Source organism: Chenopodium quinoa, unplaced genomic scaffold, assembly GCF_001683475.1.
Source record: "Chenopodium quinoa cultivar QQ74 unplaced genomic scaffold, ASM168347v1, whole genome shotgun sequence".
Lineage (NCBI taxonomy): Eukaryota > Viridiplantae > Streptophyta > Magnoliopsida > Caryophyllales > Amaranthaceae > Chenopodium > Chenopodium quinoa.
Genome location: NW_018745024.1, coordinates 9,268,613 through 9,292,875, shown reverse-complemented (window position 1 = coordinate 9,292,875; position 24,263 = coordinate 9,268,613). Strand labels below are relative to the sequence as shown.

The 24,263-nt window shown below is 30.9% G+C and overlaps 2 protein-coding genes across 31 annotated transcripts; one reads left to right on the top strand and one right to left on the bottom strand.

Moving 5' to 3' along the window:
• Positions 1 to 588: 588 nt before the first annotated feature.
• On the bottom strand, positions 589 to 7,792 carry LOC110708548. 28 transcript variants are annotated; one of them, XM_021886709.1, is made up of 12 exons: positions 7,654 to 7,792; positions 7,316 to 7,497; positions 6,881 to 6,958; positions 5,692 to 5,845; positions 4,514 to 4,613; positions 4,128 to 4,295; positions 3,555 to 3,632; positions 3,281 to 3,421; positions 2,609 to 2,662; positions 2,423 to 2,503; positions 1,087 to 1,140; positions 589 to 888 (listed from the first exon to the last, which is right to left on the bottom strand). In XM_021886709.1, exons 6-12 carry the CDS (start codon positions 4,167 to 4,169, stop codon positions 814 to 816), a joined length of 525 nt encoding a protein of 174 aa, XP_021742401.1. In that variant the 5' UTR covers positions 4,170 to 4,295; positions 4,514 to 4,613; positions 5,692 to 5,845; positions 6,881 to 6,958; positions 7,316 to 7,497; positions 7,654 to 7,792; the 3' UTR covers positions 589 to 813. The 28 variants fall into 28 exon arrangements, 19 of the variants coding, with proteins under 19 accessions (XP_021742401.1, XP_021742381.1, XP_021742383.1 ...); XM_021886689.1 differs by having other exon boundaries at positions 1,000 to 1,140; positions 7,654 to 7,784; XM_021886691.1 differs by having other exon boundaries at positions 1,000 to 1,140; positions 5,692 to 5,842; positions 7,654 to 7,784.
• A 396-nt stretch (positions 7,793 to 8,188) lies between these two features.
• On the top strand, positions 8,189 to 22,293 carry LOC110708547 (protein BONZAI 3-like). 3 transcript variants are annotated; one of them, XM_021886688.1, is made up of 16 exons: positions 8,189 to 8,446; positions 11,597 to 11,647; positions 11,863 to 12,017; positions 12,124 to 12,172; positions 12,318 to 12,374; positions 12,579 to 12,755; positions 12,847 to 12,978; positions 13,078 to 13,130; positions 13,242 to 13,335; positions 13,455 to 13,569; positions 13,721 to 13,797; positions 14,012 to 14,140; positions 14,221 to 14,382; positions 17,786 to 17,899; positions 18,598 to 18,697; positions 21,999 to 22,293. In XM_021886688.1, exons 1-16 carry the CDS (start codon positions 8,315 to 8,317, stop codon positions 22,145 to 22,147), a joined length of 1,746 nt encoding a protein of 581 aa, XP_021742380.1. In that variant the 5' UTR covers positions 8,189 to 8,314; the 3' UTR covers positions 22,148 to 22,293. The 3 variants fall into 3 exon arrangements, with proteins under 3 accessions (XP_021742380.1, XP_021742378.1, XP_021742379.1); XM_021886686.1 differs by having other exon boundaries at positions 8,190 to 8,446; positions 21,934 to 22,293; XM_021886687.1 differs by having other exon boundaries at positions 8,192 to 8,446; positions 21,937 to 22,293.
• The last annotated feature ends 1,970 nt before the right edge of the window (positions 22,294 to 24,263 follow it).

Genomic DNA, 24,263 nt, shown 5'->3' with positions numbered 1-24,263 from the left:
TGTAGTGCCATCTTCTCCTTAATGACACTCTAATAAGTATACTTAATAAGTACTCTCTCTCTCTCTCTCTCTCTCTCTCCCCCCCCCCCTTTTCAATGGGTTATTTTTGTGTGTGTTCACCTTTATCCTCTCATCTACAGTTCTACGTTCTCAATTTTGAGTATCTCTTACTCCTATCTTGAATTTTGTTAAAGTTTTCATCTCCTTGTACTACTTGTTACGGAGAAAAAGTAACAATTTTGCAACTATATGCTTTCATTAAACACCAATCAGGTTATAATTGCCCCAAGAAAAAGTGAACAAATATCGAGATAACTTGTAAGAACTCTTAAGCATCAATAAGAAGCCGAGGGTAGTACAATGACCCTTGATTATCATACTCTTCTACATAATGTTCTTAGCATACACACATTGAGATTCATCCAACAAAACAATGAACAAATAAAAAAAATTGAAATTACATGGTTTGTATGGTTATTTAACTTGTTTGTTGGTTGGTTAAATTTATGCTATTTGGGCAATCCATCTATTGCTATATAGAAAAATGTGTTCGCACATAACGAAATTGAAAATGTACATTCATACAAATGGAAAAACATAGCTACTAATTACGATTAATGTTAAATTCTTAGAATATCCATTTGAGTAACATCAAATGCAAGAAACTATTCAAGGACATTTTAAGGCTATCTTAAGCTAAAACACTGAAATGGATTGCCTACTTAACTTCACAAAAAAAAAAAAAAAAAAAAAAACAAAAAACAAAAAAACATGGCAAAAATTATCCAGTACCCATAATTTATTGTTAAAAGTTTAACACCCAACAAAACCAATCAATTGTTTCCACCAGCAGATACTCGGCCTAGACCTCGACCTTCTTTTGATGAGCTGAAAAATGCAAACATAACACATTGATTATTAATCCTTTCACTGGAAGGGGAGCAGGAATGAGACACGGTCACAAAGTTCTCTAATACACTATTGAATGATGAGTATTACTTTGATTTGAGCTGCTTTATGAACTATATCAAATTCCTTTCCCCTAAGTCTTCGTAAAGTAGACTCACAGCCTTTTTCATGACCAACCTTCACCTGCATTGAACTTGGGTAGCTACTATCTTCTTGACCTCTTCTGAAGTCCTATCATATAACAAAAGCAAAAATAGTATAAGTAAAAATATCAATAATGCTGAAAAAACTCAATTTTGCAGTGATTGATTCAACTTCCTATTCCTCCATAAAAATTATTGAGACATTAAATTAAATATCATAATTTTATAGTAAGGTATATTCTAAAAATGCACCCATGATAGTTTATAAGAAATCATATGCCACTCATCTCCTACTTAGTTGGCCTCTAAAGAAAAATACATCAATACACGAGAATGGACTCAACGATCCACAATGGAGGCTATATTATTAAAGTAAATAAATTACAATGTAATCAAACATATTTTTTAGTCCAAACTTTACCAAATTACTTAGCAAAAAGAATTATGTTATCTACGACACTAAAAATACCAATCTTTTGAGCTATCTTAAGAGATTTAATAATATTCTGACAACACTATAAATTCGCTTATTATAGCTCATAAATAACAATTTTCAGCCATATTATAAGCATGTACAAATTCTCAATTCAAGGTAATGCTAATGTTAGCTACCGATCAATAAAGTATGAGTAATAGTTTACCCAAATGCTCACTAATACTCGCATCAAAATAGAGAAACTCAAATCAAAATAAACATGGATAATCAAGAAATCAAAAGTGAACCAGATTTAACTATGAGCATTTTGGATTAAATTGCACAACAAAACTCATTTTTTCCCCTCTACTGAATTCCAACAATACCTATAAATAAACAAAACCCAAATCTCAAAAATCAAATTCATCAAAATAAAAAAAAACACACACACACACACACACACAAAAAAAAAAAAAAAAAAAAAAAAAAAAAAAAAAAAAAACTGAGAAATAGAGTAAACATAAATGAACCAAAAAGATATTTGCCAAAGAATAAAAGGATACTAAAAAGGGAAGGCATTGGAGATCGAAGAACTCACTTAATGCTGCTCTTTCCCTAGCCATTAACCTTTTTCACTTTAGATCCCATTCAATCTCCCCATTTCCCCTGTTACTCTCTTCACGAACAAAGCAGAAATCAATTTATTTTAATTTTTTTTAAAAAAAAGGTCAAAATGGGATTTTTACATGAGGTTAAATATCCACAATATAAACTTAAATTATAAGATCGAAAGAAGGTTTGTTACTCTATTCCAAGTGAATTAAGAACCCTCTTTGTCTTATAATCATAAGAAAAATTTGTTTAATTTTGCAATCTTTCTATCTTCCCGTATTTATTAAAAACATGGCAACATAATTATAGTAATTTGGGGCTTATAAAAAAACTGAAAATTTACCGAGGAGCAACAATTCCAGGATGGTAATAATGAGTGTTCTCGACTCTTCCAACAGTTGGAGCTGATATTCCAGCAGACTTCCTATAGAAAATAATCAATTAGATACTGAATGATCTAAATCAAATATATAAATAAATAAAACCCTAGCTTTAAGATGCATGGGAACATAATCCGAGTTTTTTTTACCAAACTGAATCGAAACCACCCCAAAATTCTAAAATAATTTGTCACCCTCCATTTCTGCATAGATAGAAATTAAAGCATCGTTCATAATCAAGGTACAAGAAATATGACGAAAAAAAAAGGAAATGAACAAAACCTTAAAAGTAGAAACAATAGCACCCAACCAATCTTCATGATGAAACAATGAAGGAAGAAACAAAGTTAATTATTATAGCATTCATATTATAGCCTAAATGTTCAGAAATTTGTAAGTAAGGAGGTTTCTCTCCTTGGGCCCTCAAACCACCATAAATACCGGCAGCCTTGAATCCCTTCGCAGCTGTACCTCCCCCAGAAATCTACAAAAGAAACTAAACACTGAGATTTCAAGCTTTTCTTTCTTCATTTCACATATGGAAATAGACGTCAGAATCTGTCTTGCTATCCTTTTAACTCAATATTCAGGATCATCATGACCTAATTCGCTAACCCCACTTCCCCAGCCCCCTCAAAAACTACGATCATAAACATGCGAATTGGTACAATGAAACACTTAAGAACTTATAAAATAGTGACACTTTTGAACAAATAATATAAATAGTAAACTGCATTCATGTACCATTCCATGTGCTGTAAATTAGATAACATTGTTTAGGATAAACAAGAAAACACAAATATAATTCGGAAATCAGTAACCTGCTGCCACGGTCCTTCGGGGAAAAGTATAGGAGCTGCAGGTATATAATTCGCTGCAAGTACGTCCTTCACCGTATCAGTAGCAACTGACGACATGGAGACTATTGTCAATTCCCTCCTAGACCCAGACAGTCTGCAAAACTGATTAAAATGCGTATTGAAATAAAATGATTCAGGGTAATCCAGACACCATACAAATATCATTTTTCAAACTGAGCAACCTAATTATTAGCTTACTCTTATAATAATCTTACAATTAAGAAATTATCCAGACCTTTTTGTTGTTTAATCCTGGAAGTTTGACAGGAATGTGATGGAAACAAATCGACATTGTTGAACAAATTTGGACTTGCTGCATTTTCAGAAAATGTGCAAACTCTTTGAGTTTTTCATATTAAATTCAAAATCTATAATACTGGAAAAGTGAGGAATGCAAAAAAAAATTAATAAAAAAGAAAAAACTTAAAACATTCTTCAGTGTCTTAGAGCTAAACAACCCACAAATTGAGGAACTGATACAAATCAACATACTAATTCATTCAATTCACTCACTAATTCACCAAATCCATTTGAATTTATCACCAAATTTGACATAATAAGGAGAAGAGAATATATACTTATAAAAAACAGTAAACAATCATACAAGCACAACCCAAAAAAAAAAAAAAATCCATATAACGAATTGAAGGAAGCTAGAAGCAAAAAATAAATTTTTAACATCTAAAACACCCATATAAGCAATAACCAAGTTCATTGTCTATCATGTTTGACAAAAAGAATAATGTGCTGCCAATTTCTCTAATCTAAATATAAATGTGGCAAAGCATCATAAGATGAGAGGTTTTACCAAAGCAGTATATCTTAAGAAATAAACCCCAAAACAATTCATAGAACCCACTATTCATTCAGCACCATTATTCTGGAATGCCAATGATGCTTTCATCCCAAGCCTACTCAAGAACAAGGCATATAGGATGTGCAGAAGAAACACGAAGAAGCAACAATTTAGCAAGAGCTGTCAGAAAAAGAGAGTGTAAGCTTGATGGCTACATTATACAAAATAAAGAATTTTTTTTTTCTCTATTTATAGTAACAAAGCCTAAATGTTCAGAAATTTGTAAGTCAATAAAATCTTTCTCTAAAGATTAATAAGGATAGTTATAAAATACAGTTAAATTCATACAAGCACAAAAAAAAAACCTGCAAAATCCATAAAAGCAAGAAGTCACTCACAGATACTTATTATGAGGTTTGGAGCTCCAAAAGCATTTGAGCAGAGTGCTTGAGAACTTCTCTGAGATGGTCTTCCTCTCGATCTTCTCCTCTTTTCCCCCTGGAACTCAACAAAGCACAGCGAGCGAGTGAGAACTACATCAACTTTAGAGTTACTACAACTCAGTTGTTGTATCAGGGCTAGCTGACAGATTCAAGGGGTACATTATTGCTCATAAATCATCAAGAATTATACAAGAAGACTTGTATAATTAAAAACACACAGAACAAGTATGAATAGCAGAAACATTGATGTAGATAGTTGCAACTGAAGTATAAGTGAGCAATCTAAATAGTCAAAGAAACAGGAAGAGACGTACGCTTAAACTCATCAAGACCCCCGACCAGATTTGGCATTTAGGTAATGCCCACCTACGAACGCAATCATAGTAGGGTGTCCTTTTTTTTTATCTATGCCTCCTAGATTAACTTTGTTATGGGAAAGGTCATAATGTTTCTCTTATCTTATGACAAACTTTAGGCAGAAAAGTCTGCCTCCTTTTCAAACACTTTAAGAACATGGAACCCGTCTTCTTCACAAGATTACAAGTAAAAGGAATCTTCGGAACATTAAGTCATCTATTTCCTTATGTGCACTTCAGAAACTTCTGTCAGTTTTGTAGCACACATTATTTGTTATAGGAGTAGATAAAGTCATAAATGACAAATGACATAAACAATATTCAATTTCGGGTCATGACTACGTTGTTTGGTGATCGTGATGAGTTGTATTTTCCTAAAGTAATGACTACTCTCTAAGCTTTAATGAGTATTGGGCCATTGACAGGCTTTTAATACATACAATCAAGAAAATAAAGTAAGCAAGCAGAGATGTAAATTAATTGAAGTGCTCGAGAACAAAAAGTCTAGAAGAGTAGTATATTGTAATATTCTCAAACAGAAGAGCTTGATATACTTTTAGAATCCATCGCCTCACAAACTCATGGAGATTCATAGAAATGCAAGGTCTAACAATGATCTAACTTTGCAAATCTTTTGAATAAAACTAATCATTACTTCAGATACAAAGGATCACGATCCTGCTCAGTGCTCACCATCATTAAATTTAAGCAGGAAACGGCACACATAGTTGACATACAAAAATAGGAGATAAGAGTGAATATATTTGAAAGACTAACCTCTTTACTCTAACAAGGATATCCAGGTTGCTTTTTCGGTAGTTAATTTGATATGGAGTCAAGGAGGGCCACGCAGTTGAATTTTCTTTTTTGTTATAGAAGCACAAGACTAACTTCAAGCACTGCATTATTTTGCACCAACCTGCAATTGCTGCTAATATTACAGTAGAAAAGATAAAGGATGTTCAAGTTATCAGTTGTATGGTGTAAATTACTCTCACGTATAAATTAATAAATTATAAGGAGACTATCATATCAAACATGACTTCTTTGTTGCCTCCTTAATACTTCCCAAACTCACTTGATAAGTTATTACACTCATATAAGTAGAACACAACCCTTATCTAGACATACCACATGTACAAACCTTTACATATATATTTTCTCACCTCATTTAATAAAAACAACAAAAGGCTCATGTAATACGAAATAAGAAGTTAATTAAGAGTGATGAATAAACTTGGGGAGATTAGTGTTCGTTCATCAAATCTATTTTATAAACATTTAAACCCTTCAATACATTTAAATTAATTAACTTTAGTCACTCACACATTTGAAAATTTAACATATACATTAATCCTCATCACTTTGGCAAATTATCAAAATAAAACATCCTACTTTCATTGTAAAATTACATCTAATAACCAAGTATAATGAGAAGTTGAGAGCAATGCATTTTCATCCTTTTTAATCTAACAATCCTAGCTTTAATTTTTAATCTCCAATTGAAACTTCAAGAATCAACACCATCAAACATCACCTATAGCATCTCATGTCTAAAAGCAAGCTCACCAGCAGATAACCACTGATTTCAATGCAATGGCAAACTGGCAGAATAAAACAATAATTACCATAATATGCTAAACATGCAAAGCTACTGCGACAGAATCAAGGCAGCAATTTGGTTCCATTGCTTAACTCCAATGATAAAAACTTACACTTCTGGTAAATGTACATGCTACAAACATTACAAAAATATACCTAAACCCCTTAAAATCTCAATCAAGAAATGAAAATTTATAGAACCTACTTAGTTAATCCTTTAAATTTAGCAAAAATTGATCAATGTTAAAGACATAATCAAGGATAAATCACCAATGAACCAACAGAAATTGAAATTAGTTCTTCACAAAACAAAACAAAACCAAAAAAAAATTAAAAACAAAAATTCAAATTTTAGAGCATATACCAGCATCAATAACAGCATCCCAATCTGTAGTAATTCTATCTTTTTGAAACTGCTACGGCAGATAAAACTGTGAGATCGCTAGCAATACGAACAAGAGAAGGGTTGAAAATTGAACCAATAAGAACAAGAAAGAGAAAGGAAACAGATATTGTATACACAACACATCAATATTTCTATTAAACTGCAGGATTGTTCTCAAATATCCAAAATAAATCCAAATATTCCTAATAAACTGCAGAAATTTACTCAAATATCCAAAATACATCCAACCCCCTATTAAAATGCCAAAATCTTAGTATACATCAAAATTCTCCTGGGTCCATCTTCCTCCTTGCAAAAATTAAATTTTTAACATCTAAAACACCCATATAACGTAAAATAGTGAAATTAATAATCAAATAAAGTCAATATCTTGAAAACTTACAAGACTAATACCTTAATTTTGGTGGGGTTGAATCAAAGATCCAAAGTAATCTCCTCTTTCTGGAAAAATACTGAAGAAAATAAGGAGTGACCCGAACAGCAACAACCCATGCTCCGAACATCAATGCGTGGGATCGAAGCTGCGGCAGAGCTTCTTCCTTGCTTGGTTTCTTCTGGAACATTCCTCCGAACATCTTTGCTTTAGGAAATCATTTGAAATCAAATTCAATAAAAAAAACTACATGAAAGCCCAGAAAAAAATAAAACAACCTTCATATAAAAGGTAAAATCTAATCGAGGAGATGAACATCGAAACATTGAACCACTTAGAACAAGAAAGATAAATGAACCTTAGCAACCGCGTCGCCAAAACCGATGAAATTGAAACACTGAGAAGAATCGAAGCCAGTTCGATGAAGATTTCAACACGTAAACACTGAGAAGAATCTAATCAGAGACCCTCATTGACTAAACTCAGCTGAACTGAAATGAACTGAAATTTTTTTAAATTATCTCCCAAAAATGTAACCATTTTCGAACTAACCACTTGTTTATTTTTTCATTTTGAATTACCACCCCTTAAATTAAATAAATGATCATATTACCACCCATTGGATTTTCTGTCTGTGGGCCCTACCTAATGCTTATTTTGACCCTTTTGATTGATTTTTTTTCCTGATATTTCTCTTTAAAAACGCTCTCCTTACTTCAATTCACATTTTTCTCTTTGAAATTTGGTAGAATTTGGTGAAGGAAATGTGAATAAAAGTTTAGAGAGTGTTTTTAACGAGAAAAATCGAGGAAAACATTAGTCAAAAGGGTCAAAATAAGTGTTAGGTGGGGCCCTATTATTCTATAAACGATATACTTCAATTCACATTTTGCACGTCACCAACTTCTCTCTCTTTCTGAAATTCTCTGATCAAGTAGAGATTTGCTTCTTCCTTCTTCCTCCTCCTTTTAGATTTGAGTTGATTTTTGAACCTGATTAGCAGAGAATTTTTAGAGAGAATGGGAGCTTGTTTATCTAATGTGAGGGGTGGAGTGGCGGAGGTGGGTGGGCTTTTGCCAACTACGGTGGCCGAAGGTGTTGATGCTGTCGATTATGACTTCGACAAAGCTCATCAGAATACTAACGTTGAGGTAAAATATTGTAGCCACCTTATTATATCAAATCTCAACCCTTTATTTATTTTAACTAATATAAATTGTTGATTGAGGATTAAAAATAACTTTTTACTTTTAACAAAATTGATTAAAAAAATAAACACATTATTATAAGATCTGCAACTTTATCGATCTCATATTAATGCCGCAATTTGCAACTTTCTTGATGATATTACAATGTTCCTTCGATCCGAACATCATGTGTCCATTTGTGTTTATTTTACTAATTTTAGACAAGTACTTTTTACTGTTTTCGTTACATTGCGGTTGATATTGTCTCTTGTGAGTTGTAATAATGACAACATATGCTATGATTTTTTTTTTTTTTTTTAAATTATTATTTTTTTTTTTTTTAGAAATGTTTATCATTTTGGGGTTATCAGTTACAATTTTACATTTTGGGCTCTAGAGAATCTTTTAACAGTTTGGAGTTTTCTTCTGCAATGTATTTTTTTGTAAGGACGACTATTGATTAATTTTACTAGATTAGTCCCGTGTGATGCACGAATTTCTTTAAAATATAGGGTGGTTACGTATCAGAAAAGTTATTGAGACATAAGCTTTAGTTATAAATGCTAATTTTATAAAATTAATTTTGAAGAACAAACCGGATATGAAAATTTAAGGACATAGATAAATGTTAAATTTTTAATATACGATTTTAATTAAGCAAATAAAAAATGATTTTAAACTTTTAATATATAAAGGAAATTTAATATATAAAGGAAAATAGAAAAAAAATATATATCAAAGTTTTGTTCGATGAAGCATAAGGGAAAAATGCATTAGATACCAATAGTTGGTGATAGAAGAAAAATAAATAAATTAAAGCGTATAGATAAATTGAGAGGAGAAATTAAATTTAATATTTGAAACCAAAGAAAATATAATGACGTCAGATTTTTATTTAGACGGGAAAATTTTTCTTATAAAGCTGCCACGTGGACAATATGATGTCAGCGGTTGTTCCTTTAGTTTATTTATAAGATATGAAGAATTTTATCTCTTTGACAGTTGTAATCAACAAATTTAGGGAGAATTTTTTTTATTAAGTGACTGGAGTTTTGAATTTCGGTGACCAGTTTTCCCCAAACGATGAAAAGTGAAAGGTGAGTCCCCAAAGGATGAAAAGTATAGAAGGTGAATCCCCAAAAATGCATTTTACTCCTCTAAAAAGATATATATATATTTTTTTCATTTCACTAGTAATGGTGTTTTCTCTTAAATTAATCTAAGTTTATAAGGACATGTTCTCTTCAACTCATTTCAGGTACTTATTACTTATTCCTTAATTTGATCTGATCAAAAACATTTAGATCATGCCAAATTTGAACTATTAATTATCATTTACTTATTGCTAAATATAGTTAATAGCGTATTACCAAAAATTATGGAAATACATATTTGAAAAGTTTATAATGAGACGAATCCAAAAAGATCCATTTTGATGATGTTCTTCTTTATAGATTAGTAATAAAATACGGTCAAAATTTAGTTAACTTATTAAATCAAATCATACCAGATCAAACAATAAAAATTCATATCAGATTTTATTAAAATCAGACTAAATTTCATTATTTCAGGTGAAGAGAACAAGTCCTAATAAGAATGAACTTATTGGATCTGATACTATTACTACCAACCACCACCACCACCACGACCACCACCACCTACCTACCTACAACTACTATTGCATCTACTACTACTACCACTACCACTACTACTACTACTACCTAACTACTGCTGTTGTTGCCGCCGCCGCCGCCACCACCACCTACCTACTACTACTACTACTAGTTTTATATTATTTGGCAGTAAATTTATGTAGGTTGTGGTGGTTGCTTCTCATCGTCATCATTAAACGTGAAACTTATTTTTATAATGTGAAGAGAACAAATCCTAAATTACCTGTCAATACCTAGAATTGGTTATATACACCCGGCTATACCGTACACCCAACTAACTCAAGCTTAGTGTTTGCTCTTCATTTGATTATTAAATAAAAAAACAATCATCTAAATGAGAACAAAATACACATGAGTATACAGTTTACCCGCGTGTATATAATAAGCTCTCATCAATACCCTCAAATGTTTCTTTAAATATTTGTGCACCACTCTTGTGCAGGTACTTTATTCTATTTTATGTGCGTATTACTCCCTTCATTTTTAAATACTTGCTACACTTTCCTTTCTCGGCCGTTTTTAAATACTTGCTCCATTTCCTTATTTGGAAAGTTTTTAAAACATTTAATTAATTTATCTTACCTAGTGGACCTATCAAATATCATATTTTTTAGTTTCATATTCTCTCTCCTCCAATTTCTCCACTACTTTTGCTTTTTACAATTTTTTATTGTTCCACCAACCCACTACCTCCATATTTTATTACCTTTTCAAATTTCTCCTAAAACTCCGCACATAGAGAAATGGAGCAAGTATTTAAAAACTGAGGGAGTATATGCTATTCATTTTTTTACTCTTTTTTATTTTACTTTATGTATAGACTTCATGTACTTTCACCTCTCATTTCTTATTCCTCGTGTTTTTTTTTTCCAAATGGGAATTATTTTTGGGAATTGAGAGAGTATGAATATTTTTCTTCGCCCCATTACAAATAAATGGGTCAAACTTCAAAAACTTTAACTATAAATTCTCATTAACTGGTAAGAGATGTTCGTAATTTAGTAATACGGAGTCTTGTTAAATTCTTCTCACTTTATATTTTTCAAGTTTTTATAATTTTTACGCATATGAAAGTGGAGTTATATATGTTTTGAAGTACGTCTTGGAGATCGTGAAACGTCAAATAAAAAAAAATAGGAACATGAGTATATTGTTTTTTCATTTGACAAATTCCACAAGAATTAAGAAATGGGAGGAAGGAGAAAAAATATACCAAAAAAAAAAAAGGGTGAGTGTTAGGGAAAGTAGGAAGGTGTTTTAGAGGAGTAGTTAGTGAATGAAAAAAATAAATGACAGTTTGTTCTATTCTTCCTATCACATTAGGGTTTTGTCAGTACATACTAAATAGTTTATCCTTTGTTTGAATTTTTTTTCCTTTTTTTTTTCTTCATATTATGTACATACAGTTGATTTGATGGCTTTGTTTCAAATTTTGTTGCAGCTATGTTTATCTGCTAGAAAGTTGTCTGATCATCTCAGCTTCTTCTCAAAGGTATGTTAGTTGTGGTCTCTTTCTTGCAGCTAATTGTACAGAAATTTTCAGCTAATTGTATAAAAGGCTTGTCTTTTATACAGAAATTTTCAGCTAATTGTATAAAAGGCTTGTCTTTCATACAGAAGTTTTCTGCTAATTGTAAGGATGCATGAGCACCATGCGCTATACGTACCAAATTAAATAGCATATCAAGAATTGTTTCTTAAATGCAGAGATATCTGATGGCTGTATTATTCAAAACGTCAATAGAAGGTGAACTTGAAGAGGTTGGTCGTACAGAGGAGGTCATGAATGATTCGGACCTGAATCTTTATTGGTCTGATAAAATTTGTATTTGTTATCGGTTTGGGGCTCTACAGGAGCTAACGTAAGCTTCTTTCTGTGATTATATCTTCTCAACGTTCCACACTGGTACAGTTTTGTTATAACCTTCATGATCTACAATAATAAAACTGTCATCTACTCCTTACCAGCGTCCGAGTCTATGATGTCAATTCTAGATCTCAAACAGTATCTACAAAGGTACTTCTAAATCCCCAACCTGTCAAATTTACTGCCTTTTGGTGCAAATTTGCCTTGTTTTTTGGGAGCTTAAATTTCTTAGCTAGAAGCTAGTAACTTAAATGGCATTATATTAGCGGTTTTCTCTGTATTCCTATATATGTAGGAACTTCAGCTGCATGAGTTGGGACTTGTTGCAGAATTCAGATGTCACCTATCAAAGGTACACACTTCTTTTCCTAAAGTCCATTGTGAAAGTCTAACAGAAAATCCACCAAGTAGTTGATCTGTCATTCTGTCTGTTTCATGAAATGTGGTTTTGCATAGTACTTTCAGCTTAAAGTACGCTCAGGGAGGAGCATTTGAGGCTTGAATTTTGCTTCTGTGTTTTCTCTTTTTCCTTTTTAATTTGATCCTCCTTGCGTAGATCGTCCGTAGTCAAACGGAAATTACTGTAAAGCCATACAACTACCAGTTTCAACAACCAATAGACAATTTAGTTATTCGCGGAGAGGAGACTGCCGCATCTAGAGGCACTTATATGAAAATCTTATTTCGTTCTTCTCTAGATATTGGACTCTACGACCGATATATTTCTAGAAAGGTTTGTATAAATTCTTCTCTTCTTTTGTTTTTAGGCTTTTATTCGGCATTGGTTAATTTTACCTCTAAACTTTTTATCGCTACATTTGTAGAAACAAGTTCTGAAGATATTGAAAGTGGTTGATGGAGAGTCTATTCCAATATGTGATGAGGCAGAAGTTGTGAAAACAGATCAGAATCCTACATGGAGTGTCTCTCTTAGTATGCAGAAAATTCTTAGCAAGGTCAGTAATATATTGAGAATGTTTTATGCTCCTAATTTAGTTCGTCTATAGTATGTACTCCGTATTGCTTTAACAAAGAAATTCCTAAATTTTTCACAGGATTATCCATTAGTCATCCAAGTTTTCAACAAAAACAGCGGAACCTTGTTTGGGTAACAAATATTCTTTTGTTGTGTTTATGTGTGTCTGTTCAAAGTACATGCATCTTTTCTTGCATATTACATATGTTGACAGAATCAATTTGTGTACATGATACTAAACAGCAAGTTCCAGGCATCAATATCAGAGCTAGAACAGTTTCATAGTGAGAAGGTTGCTATCAAATCTGATAAACCACACGATCATGGTCCAGGAAAGGTACTTATATACGCAGATCTAAGGATGGATCGTCTCCCAAGATTCCCATAATATACGTATATTTTAATTGCCACATGAGAATATGTTGATGATTGAATGATTGATGTTGATTGTCATAGGCTATCGCGCCCCAGCTTTTTGTTGATGATTTATCAGTAATACAACCAGTTACCTTTTGTGATTATCTATCTAAAGGGTTTGAGCTCCGTTTAATGGTTGCTATTGATTTTACTGGTACATTATTTTTGTTAAAACTCCATTTTATTATGATTGCTATAGTGCTTTTGATAATAAATTTTCAAAAGCTCGGTTTGATTCAAATTTAATTTAATTTAACACATGGAGTCAGCAAACTAATATTTGTTCTGTTACTTGTTTCTTCTAGTATCAAATGGAGACCCTAAAAGCCCAAAATCCAAGCACTACATTGATCCCTCGGGCAATCTGAATACATATCAGCAGGTAATATAAAAGGAGGTTCCATCCCAAAATCATATGACAAAAGAAGATTTAGCCCCTTAGCCTTACGAAGTGTTAAACTCACTTTACTTTTATCTTACATATGTTATCGAACATAAAAACTTTTTTTTTTTAAATACTTTTGACTACTCTTTAAGCTGTTTATATAGACAATATCGTTACCTTTAGGAGTTCATTGATAATGGTTACGTTGCAGGTTATAAAGTTAGTTGGCGATGGACTTGAACCTTATGACTCAAGCCAACAAATTCCGGCTTGGGGTTTCGGAGGAAAGATGGATGGGGAAGGCTGCTTTAACTTATACAGCAACAAAGACAATAATAAGGTGAAAAAAAATAAAAAAAAATAAAAAATAAAAAACGCAGTTGCGCATCCCAAACTTATGTGATACCTAACATTTTACAGGCTGGGGTTGAAGGTATTATGGCCGCCTATAAATCTGCTGTCCAAAGTGTTGTACTTGGCGGACCAGCCAAACTGAGCAAAGTGATCAATAAGGCTTGTGATGATATATCTGAGACTCTTACTCTCATGAGTTATAAGTACAACATTCTACTGATTTTGACGGTAAGCTACTAGTCTTCTAGTCAAATGAGTATTATTATTATTAGTGCGATTCTAATCAAATATATGCAGTTAATCATTGTCTATTACGGAGTGTGCAATTTGATGATTATCTATAATAGCTTTCTATGAGAACATTTTACAAATTAATAGCTGATAGTACATATTTTCTATCTATATAAGGGAAGGAAGGAGGATTTGGTGTCTATCCAAAAAGTCAAAAAAATCTTAATCCGTAATATATTTGTTATTTTTTTTTTTATTTTTTTTTTGAGGAAATTGTAATTGTTTTTAGTAATTAGTCCAGTTCTTTGGTTTTTATTATTGATTTTGTTTTTCATCAACCAAAGAGACAAATATGATGCACTTCCTCCGTTTTTTTAATAGTTGCAACTCTTTTTTAAAGTGAAAATGTCACATTATTTGCAATACATTATAAAAATATAAAAATAAGGTTTTTATGGTGAAAATTGTACTACCACCTTTATTAAAAGTTCATGACCCATTTAATTATACTTTGAACATCCTCTTAATTCCATTTTAAGTGAATTATATCATGTAAGATCCTCTTTTCTTAAGTACGTAATAAAGTGTATATTGCAATTATAAACAAATGGAGGATGTACATATGTTTGCTAGATTTAGGGTCTGTTCACATTTACTTAATTTCAGTTCAGTTCAGCTCCAATCAGTTCAGTTCAGCTCAGCTCTTAATTTCGCTCTCACATAAACTATTCATTTCAGCTTAATTCAGTTCAGTTCAGCTCCAATCAGTTCAGTTCAGTTCAGCTCCAATCAGTTCAGTTCAGTTCACCAGAATCAACAACACTAACAAAATCCAAGCACCATACACCACAACCTCTGCAGCATACACCGACAACACTAACAATTACCAGAATCAACACTAACAACACAGCAAAGATGTATCCAAATCACACATACAACATCAAAATCAAAACAGATCTAACCAAAGACAAAAGAAATGAAAAAATTTAGGGTTTTAGAGTATACGCTGCTCAATCAGTTAGGAGGAGGGTATAACTGAGGGTAGTAAGTCAACAGGTACGCCTCAATCACCTCTTCCCTGGACATCCCTTCTGGAGGACCAGATCTGATGCGCTTCGCACCAGAAGAGGGGCCTTCACCGTCAGCAAGGGACTCAGGTGGCTTCTCCACCTCTCCAGCCTCCAGATCTACTGGGTTTGACTCCCTAGTAGCAGATCCAGCAGCGGAGACCTCGACCTCCACGAATTCAGGCTTGGGCTCAGGGAGCACCACTTGAATTGGAACCACCTTAAGTGGTGGTTCCTCTGCTGCCGAAGGTTCAGGGACCAGATCCGCAGGCTTCTCCTCATTGTCGCTCACATATTCAACCAGCTTTGCACCGCGTATCCTCTTCCTCGCAATAATTGAGGCACGACGAACGGGTTTCATGATACCCGTTCCCCGTTGTGGCTTGTAGGTCACAACGCCTGATCGACGCTTTGAACCAGAATGTTCTAGGGTCTCATGGCAAAGCAAATCAATTTCTTTTTCATCAGGATTCGACATTTTGGGACTCAAGAAGAATTGGAGAAAATTTCACGAAGAGTGGAAGGAGAAACCAAAGATCCAGAAGAGAGAGAGTGGGCGAAACAGATAGAGAGAAAGAGAGAGAGAGAGGATGCAAAACGGCAAAGACTGAGGAGTGAGAAAAAGATGAACTAGGGTTTTGGGGGGGGGGTAATAATCTGGAGAATTCTCCAGACTAAATGCAGTCAACCATATTCATCAGATCAATTGAATGAAGGAGCATTCAATGGAGTTGGTTGGGATGATGAAGAATTTAAAGAGTTGGGGTTTTTTTTTTGGTGGGAATGATTAACATAATTAATCAGTTAAGTAGTGTAGTTAGATTATGTTAGTAGTTTAATAAGGTAGGTTTAAAAGACAAATAAGGGTAAAATTGTAATTTTACCAAAAAAAATTTACCATAAAAATAAATAAATGGGAAAGTTGCAACTAACTAAGACCAGCCCAAAATGGCAAAAGTTGCAACTAACCTGGACCGAAGGAAGTATCATATTTTCCGTGGCCCACTTTTATCCATCACTTCAATTTAATATTTCCATTCATTTTTTAACTTAAAATATTTATAATTATTTTTCAATGATTAATCGAGTTATATGGTTTTTATTATTGATTTTTTTTTCAGCAACCGAAGAGACATATATAATATACATACATATGTTCATCTTACTATTCTGATTTATATAACACTTTCATATCGTAATAAAAATTATTACTACTACAACAGATAATTGGACTTTCTATTTCCAGTTTAAAAGGAGTGAAAATTTCATCATAAACCCAAGTGTACCATGCTCATGGTACACCTAGTCAAAATACAAGGATTATAAAAACGTGGAAAGAACATTGTGTACAATTACAAAGTACACGAGCAAAAAAAATTCAAAATGATTCCCTCCTTGATTTAAGGGGACTGATTTGTTATTTTTTTTCCTTGATTTATTCCTTGATTTATTATTTACATTTTATATCACTTTTGATAAACAAAATTTCATTTTTTGTTAAGAGAGAGAAATTGAGTTTATATAGAGAAAAATCATAATAAAATTTGAATTTTGAAGAGATTTAATGAAATTACGGAGTTAATTATATCATATTGATGAATCTTTTAATTAAAAGATGTAATTGATGAATTCATTGTTGAGGGAAAAAGGTAATTTACAATTTTTTCTTCTTCTTGATATTTACTTCTCTATTCTAGTGTTATATTTTCTAAGGTTGAAGATGATGTTCTTTATATTCTGATAAATGTTCTTTTATCACTTTTTAATTTGAATGAAATATGTTTCTGAAATTTAATCAATATGTTTTTTAAGTCTACTATATGTTCTTTACGTTACAAACAATGTTTATTAAGGTATATAAATTAATTATGTTCTTTGGGTATCAATAATACAAATTATGATATTTTTATTTAAATAGTAGTATATTTTTAAATTTTGAAATTTAAAAATGAAATTTTGAAGTATATTTGAGCGAAAATAATTGTAAATAGAAGAATTTTTTATATTTGAAATGATTTGAATTAAATTTTTTGGTAAAAATCAATTAATAGTTATCTTTTACCTTATTTTAAAACTATGCTCCTATTCAAAAAAAAAAAAAAAAAAAAAAAAAAAAAAAAAAAAAAAAAAACTATGCACAAAAATTATTGTGTTCTTTATATTTCAGTAATATGCTCCTTTACATATTCATGATGTTGTTTATAATTATGTACAATGTTCTTTCTGATTTAATTCGGGTGTACCATGTGCATGGTACACCCGAGTGTAAGAACCACCCATTAGAAGAAGTATAAATCGTTGCTAACGTTGCATGAATTGGGTATATTTTGAAGGATGGAGACTTATTTGATATTCAACCAACTATTAAATCTTTGGTAAAAGCGTCTGCTTTGCCCTTGTCAATCCTCATCGTTGGCGTGGGTGATGTCGATTTCAAGGAAATGAAGGTAAGCAAACAAACAAAAGTAAAGTAAAATAGTACACTGTATATACACCCTAGCTTTCTTACAAGGCTTTGGGTTAAGTTGTGGTAGACATGGTAAATAGGTTATTCGGTTTGGGTATGGGTCGACTTATTTTAGGTAAGATCAAGTTTGGGTCAATAAATTATCGGTCAAGTTATGATTGGGTCATTTAAAGTTTTAGGTTGAATTTGGGTCACTAAATTATCGGGTCACGTTAGGTATCGTGTCAAGTTTTGATTGGGTCAAGTTTGGGCCGGGTTAGGTCAATTCAAGTCGTATCAAATTTTGGGTCCAAATGTCGGGTCAGGTTGTTAAATATTACAAATAAATTAATAATATATCAAGTCAATTTGATTGCGTTTATTTTCAATTTCGTTCGATTCGGGTTTAGTACTTGGGCATAAGTTTTGTTCAGGTCAATTTGAGTATAAGTTAATTTTAGTTCGGGTCATTTCCAATTTCGGATTTGTTTGGATCTATTAATTTGGGTTAAGTTCAGGTTGGGTCACTTTAGATATCACGTCAACTTTGGGTCTTTTATTTAGGGTCGATTTCGGATCATGAGATAAGTCATTCAAATTGTGTTATCGGGTTTGGGTCAGGATTAACGGGTCTAAATTGTAATGTTGTTAACTTGTATATGTATCATAATCTTATATATGTTGATTTGATAATGGCAGACGAATCTTATTCGTGACAATGGACATCCATTGGAAAGTTGCGAAGGGCGTGTAGCAACAAGAGACATGGTAACGTTTATGTCAATCAATGAAGTTCCTGGTGAGTCTGGATAACACTTCTTAAGTTATTTGATATTACATGATGTATACTTTGGTCTTTCGCATTTCTTTTTATTTGATACGTTTTAACCTTATATGTTATTTACATAAAGTACATTTTGTGATGGAAAAATTTATTTTAATAATTTCAATTTTGGTCAATTTTCTTTGAATAACCCCAATGCAAAGTGTTATTTTTTTTTGCTTTTGCTGATCCTTTTGGAACTATTAAATATAACAAAAATAAAAAAGCGGATTATTATAAGAAGATACTTATATAAGTTGAGATTATTCAAGAATAATCAAAAGTAAGAATTATTTTTACTACAAGATGATTCGAAGTTCGGATTATTTATGTCAATTTTTCATTTTGGGATTTAGTGTAAGAAAAAACATGATCATGTTGGGTTCTGTTAGATTTGTCTCAAGGTCCGTATTTCAATATCAAATTTTTATAATTTTGCTAACACGTAATTAAAGATATTTACATTTAAACTTTGCATCGGAAAATATATCTAAAGAAATTATATCAAACAATATGAAACGAATGAAGTATAATTTAAAATAAAGTATTACAGTATAAATGACACCTATCGTCAATTACTTGTGATTTTTCCTACTCCATAAAAAAAAAAAAAAAAAAAAAAAAAAAAAAAAAAAATCTAATCTAATATATATAAATAAAGTAGGCATTTTTGGAGAGCATTCGGTGCGCCACATAAGATTAGGTCTTATTTTGTCCAATGAAAAATTAGATTAATAATTTATTTTAGAATTAAAATTTTACTCGCCACCTAAGCAAAAGTGACGAATAAAAATTAAGAATTTTGACACATAGGTAAAACAACGAATAAAGAATAATTAAATTTTAAATTATTTTTAAAAACCAATAATTATCTTCTCACCAAAAAAAAAAAAAAAAATATATATATATATATATATCTTTTTTACATTTATGGATGCAAATTTTTGATCGCAAATATCTTTAATCTCTCCCTAGAAAATATTATAAAAGTTTGATTTTAATATTGTAATCATCGAGACGAATAAAACTAAATCTTGGATGACTATTTTCCCATAATTTTTAATAGTTAAATAATTATACATGAGACTAACATTTTAAACAGAACGAGTATATTAAATAAACGCATAAGCAAAAGACTTATTTTGGTCAATAAAAAAAAAGATTTGTCATTACATTTTTGAATTAAAAATTTAACTTGTCACATAAGCAAAATTAGTGAATAAGGTTTGAGATTTTAAATACAAGCATCACATAAAATAAATAAAACAACACAAGATAACAATAGTGTTAAAATTAAAAAATTATCTTATGATATTAAGAATTTTATCCATAAATCTAATGAATGATATTCATAAATATACAAAATTTTAAATTAAATTAAAATGATTTACTAGAACCGTGCATCGCACGGGCTTACATCTAGTATATACAAATAAAGTAGGCATTTTTAAAGAGCATTCGGTGTGCCACATAAGATTAGGTATTATTTTGTCCAATGAAAAATTAGACTAATAATTTATTTAGAATTAAAAAATTTACTCGCCACCTAAGCAAAAGTGACGAATAAAATTTAAGAATTTTGACACATAGGTAAAAACAAGGAATAGTGAATAGTTAAAATTTAAATTATTTAAAAAACCAATACTTATCTTCTCTCAAAAAAAAAACAAAAAAAAAAAAAGAAAAGTAATACTTATCTTTTTTTACATATATGCATGAAAATTTTTTATCGCAAATATCTGTAATCTCTCCCTAGCAAATATTATAAAAGTTTGATTTTATAATGTACATCGATACGAATCAAATTAAATCTCATATTACTAATTCCCCATAATTTTTAATAGCTAAAAAATTATAAATGAGACTAACATTTTAAACAGAACGAGTATATTCAAATAAACTCATAGGCAAAAGACTTATTTTAATCAATAAAAAAAACAAGATTTTTTATTTTTTTTTGAATTAAAAATTGAAATTGTCACATAAGCAAAATTAATGAATAAGGTTAGTTTGGGATTTTAAAACAACAAAAGATAATTTTAGTATTAAAATTTTAAAATTATCTTATGATGTTAGGAAATTTATCAATATATCTAATGAATGATCTTCATAAATATAAAAAATTTTAAATTAAATAAAATGATTTAGTGGAACCGTGCATCGCACGGGCTTATCTCTACTTTCTTTTTATATGTAAACATTACCTGTATTGTGATGTACTCAATTTTAAGATATAAAATAAATCATTATATATTTGGGGTAAAATGAGAAGTTCCTTCAAATGTGAAGGATTTTATGTGCACAACTTTGTAATAAATGACAAAAATAAATAAAAAAAAAAGACTCAAATTTTATGTGTATATATTTTGAATATAATGTGCATTAACATACGTAAAATTAACGAATAAGGTTTGATGATTTTAATATATTGCCATGATATATATATACACGATTAAGGATTTAAATTATTTTTTTTTTAAAAAAATATCTTTTTACATTTAAAATTTTATCCTAATATCTCATGGACAATATAACATATTTACAAAGTATTTTTTTGACCAATAAAAAAATTTATATTTTATTTTAAAATTAAAAAAATCAATTGCTAAATAAACAAAATTAACAAATGAGATTTGAGGGTTTAATTTTATGAGCCACAAAGGTTAAACAAAAACTACGAATAATGATTTAGGATTTAAATTATTTAATAAAACAAAAAAAAAATTAACATAAATTATTTATTTGAATATCTAACAAATGAGATATCATATATTATTATATGTAATTTAGTTATAAATTAGAAATTCAATTTCCTCATAACTAATATCAAGTAATAAGGTCTCATTATGAATTACATAACATTATTAAAATTATCTTAAACAAGCAATAACAAATCTTTCCAAAAAAAAAAAGCAATAACAAATATCTATGATCTAATTACAAAAATTATTTTTTGTTTTTTTGAGAATTTTTTTAAAAAACAATGTGCATAGCAGACTTTCATTAATATATTGGGGTAAGTTTAGTTATATTAGAAAAACTTTTATATTCTTTTCTTCATCAAAAAAAATAAATAAATAAATAAATAAATTACATTCTACTATTTAACGCACGGTGGCTTTTAATGATTTTTAAATTGGAAGTATTATATACAATATTTATTGAATATTTTATAAAGAATAAGCTTGTTTTAACATTATTATTTATGGTAGCAGGAGCATCTATTGTTGAGACCCTTTTTGAACACATACCTGAACAATTCATGAAATATTGGCAGCTCTATCAAACATGTCTTACCGGAGTACATTCCTTGAACGGCTTCAAGAGTTCAAGTCATGCTCAAATTATACCTGGCTTGAGTTAACCCATACTCTGCTTTTTTTTTATTTTTTTATTATTATTATGATAATATCTAAATATGGATGACTATTATCCATGTACAACTTAGAATATTCTACAGTTGGGTATTTGGTCTTATCCATTGATGGAACCCTAGAAAATGTACATTATATATATCCCGTAGTAGATGGAATATAAAATACAACGTAAAAAATCTTCCCTCATCTCTCTTTATTTTCTCTTCTATATTTAACACGTTATCAGCACCATTGCTAGTCAACGAGTAGGATTACCAAACATTTTTCTATATTCCCATATTATTATTATCATGTAAGTATGATCGTAGCCCATAACAATTATAATTTAACATTTATCTAATTTTACATGCTTATTTATTGGAATATCAACATATATAACGAATACAGAGCATGATAAATAATTTAAGGTTCCATTCTTATTTTTCTCCATGCTAAAGTTCTCATCTTCTATTTCGTTCTTATTTATGCATGACTTGTATCAGGATTATTTATGCATGATTATAACGTTTAGTACATATTTTGGATACTATTTATATATACTCACCTTTTAATATTATTTTGTATAGTGAAAAATGTCGAACCTTGCCAAACTCGAATTTGTGGCCCTTGATATTACCGGAAAGAATTATTTATCATGGGTGTTAGATGCTGAAATACACCTAGATGCTAAAGGGCTTGGTGAAACAATAAAAGAGGCTAATAAGGCAACACCTCAAGATAAGGCTAAAGCCATGATTTTTCTTCGCCATCACCTCCATGAAGGGCTCAAAAATGAATATTTAACTGTGAAAGACCCACAAATCCTTTGGAGTAATCTAAAGGAAAGGTATGACCACCAAAAAATAGTGATACTCCCTAGAGCTCGTTATGAATGGTTGAATTTGAGATTGCAAGATTTTAAATCTGTTAGTGAATATAACTCAGCTATGTTTAAAATAACTTCTCAATTGAAATTATGTGGAGAAAATATTACTGATGCAGAAATGCTTGAAAAGACATATTCCACTTTCCATGCTAATAATATTGTCCTGCAGACACAATATCGAGAAAAAGGTTTTAAAAAATATTCTGAATTAATATCTTGTCTTCTTGTGGCTGAGCAAAATAACGAGCTATTAATGAAAAATCATGAATCGTGTCCTACTGGCTCTACTCCATTCCCTGAAGCGAATGTGACAACCCATAACGGGAAAGAAACTAAAAACAGAGACCATTCTAGCAATAGTGGTAGAGGTAGAGGTCGTGGTCGTGGCCAATGGCGCGGTCGGGGTCGTGGACGTGGATATGGTAGAGGTCGTGGAGGTCATTTCACAAACTCACATTCCCACCAGAAGTGGGAACGTAGGGATGAAAAAGAGAAAAGTGATAACAATATATGTTACCGTTGTGGAGGAAAAGGTCATTGGTCTCGGGTTTGTAGAACTCCAAAGCATCTTATTGAACTTTACCAAGAATCATTGAAGAAAGGAAAGAAAGTTGAGGCAAACCTTGTTCTTGAAGATGGTGAAGGTGATTTTGATTTTGGCAATGCTAATCAATTTGATGTTGGTGATTTCCTTACTTTCCCAGAAGGGAATAATTTTGATTTTGGCAGTACTACTCATTTAGATGTTGCCGATTTCTTCACTGCCCCAGAAGGGAATAATTAAAATTATATTGTTTTATGTTAGTTTTAAGTATTAGACTTATGTTTGCTTATTCTAGTGATTTGTTTAAGTTTATTTCTTTCGTTGTAATAAGGATTTTTGCTTTATAAATTTATGAACTATTTGAGTGTTTTTATTGATTTATTTGTTTTATCATCTTTATTTTTATGCTTAATATTTTGACATGTATTTTATTTCATGAAGAACATGGATATTACTCAAGTTCAATTTGCTATGAATGGTGAAGAATTATGTCTTGCTGACAGTGCAACTACACATACAATACTTAAACATAAAAAATATTTCTCTCATTTGATGATGAAAGGATTAATGTAAGTACCATATCGGGTAGTACAAATATCATTGAGGGCTCCGGAAGAGCCACTATAAAGTTGCCTTGGGGAACTGAAATTAAAATAATTGATGCTTTATACTCCCCATTGTCTCAAAGAAATTTATTAAGTTTTAAGGATATTCGCAACAATGGTTATCATATTGAGACAATCAATGAAGAAAATA

What these genes read in the sequence shown, in the direction of transcription:
- LOC110708548 (XM_021886689.1), bottom strand. Translation starts at nt 4,169, where the DNA reads ATGAATTGTTTTGGGGTTTATTTCTTAAGATATACTGCTTTG. An exon ending in GGTGGTTTCGATTCAGTTTG is followed by an intron (nt 2,504 to 2,608) that starts GTAAAAAAAACT and finishes TATTTTCTATAG; the next exon opens with GAAGTCTGCTGGAATATCAG. An exon ending in ATAAAGCAGCTCAAATCAAA is followed by an intron (nt 889 to 999) that starts GTAATACTCATC and finishes TGCATTTTTCAG; the next exon opens with CTCATCAAAAGAAGGTCGAG.
- LOC110708547 (XM_021886686.1), top strand. Translation starts at nt 8,315, where the DNA reads ATGGGAGCTTGTTTATCTAATGTGAGGGGTGGAGTGGCGGAGGTGGGT. An exon ending in GGGGCTCTACAGGAGCTAAC is followed by an intron (nt 12,018 to 12,123) that starts GTAAGCTTCTTT and finishes ACTCCTTACCAG; the next exon opens with CGTCCGAGTCTATGATGTCA. An exon ending in ACGATCATGGTCCAGGAAAG is followed by an intron (nt 13,336 to 13,454) that starts GTACTTATATAC and finishes TGATTGTCATAG; the next exon opens with GCTATCGCGCCCCAGCTTTT.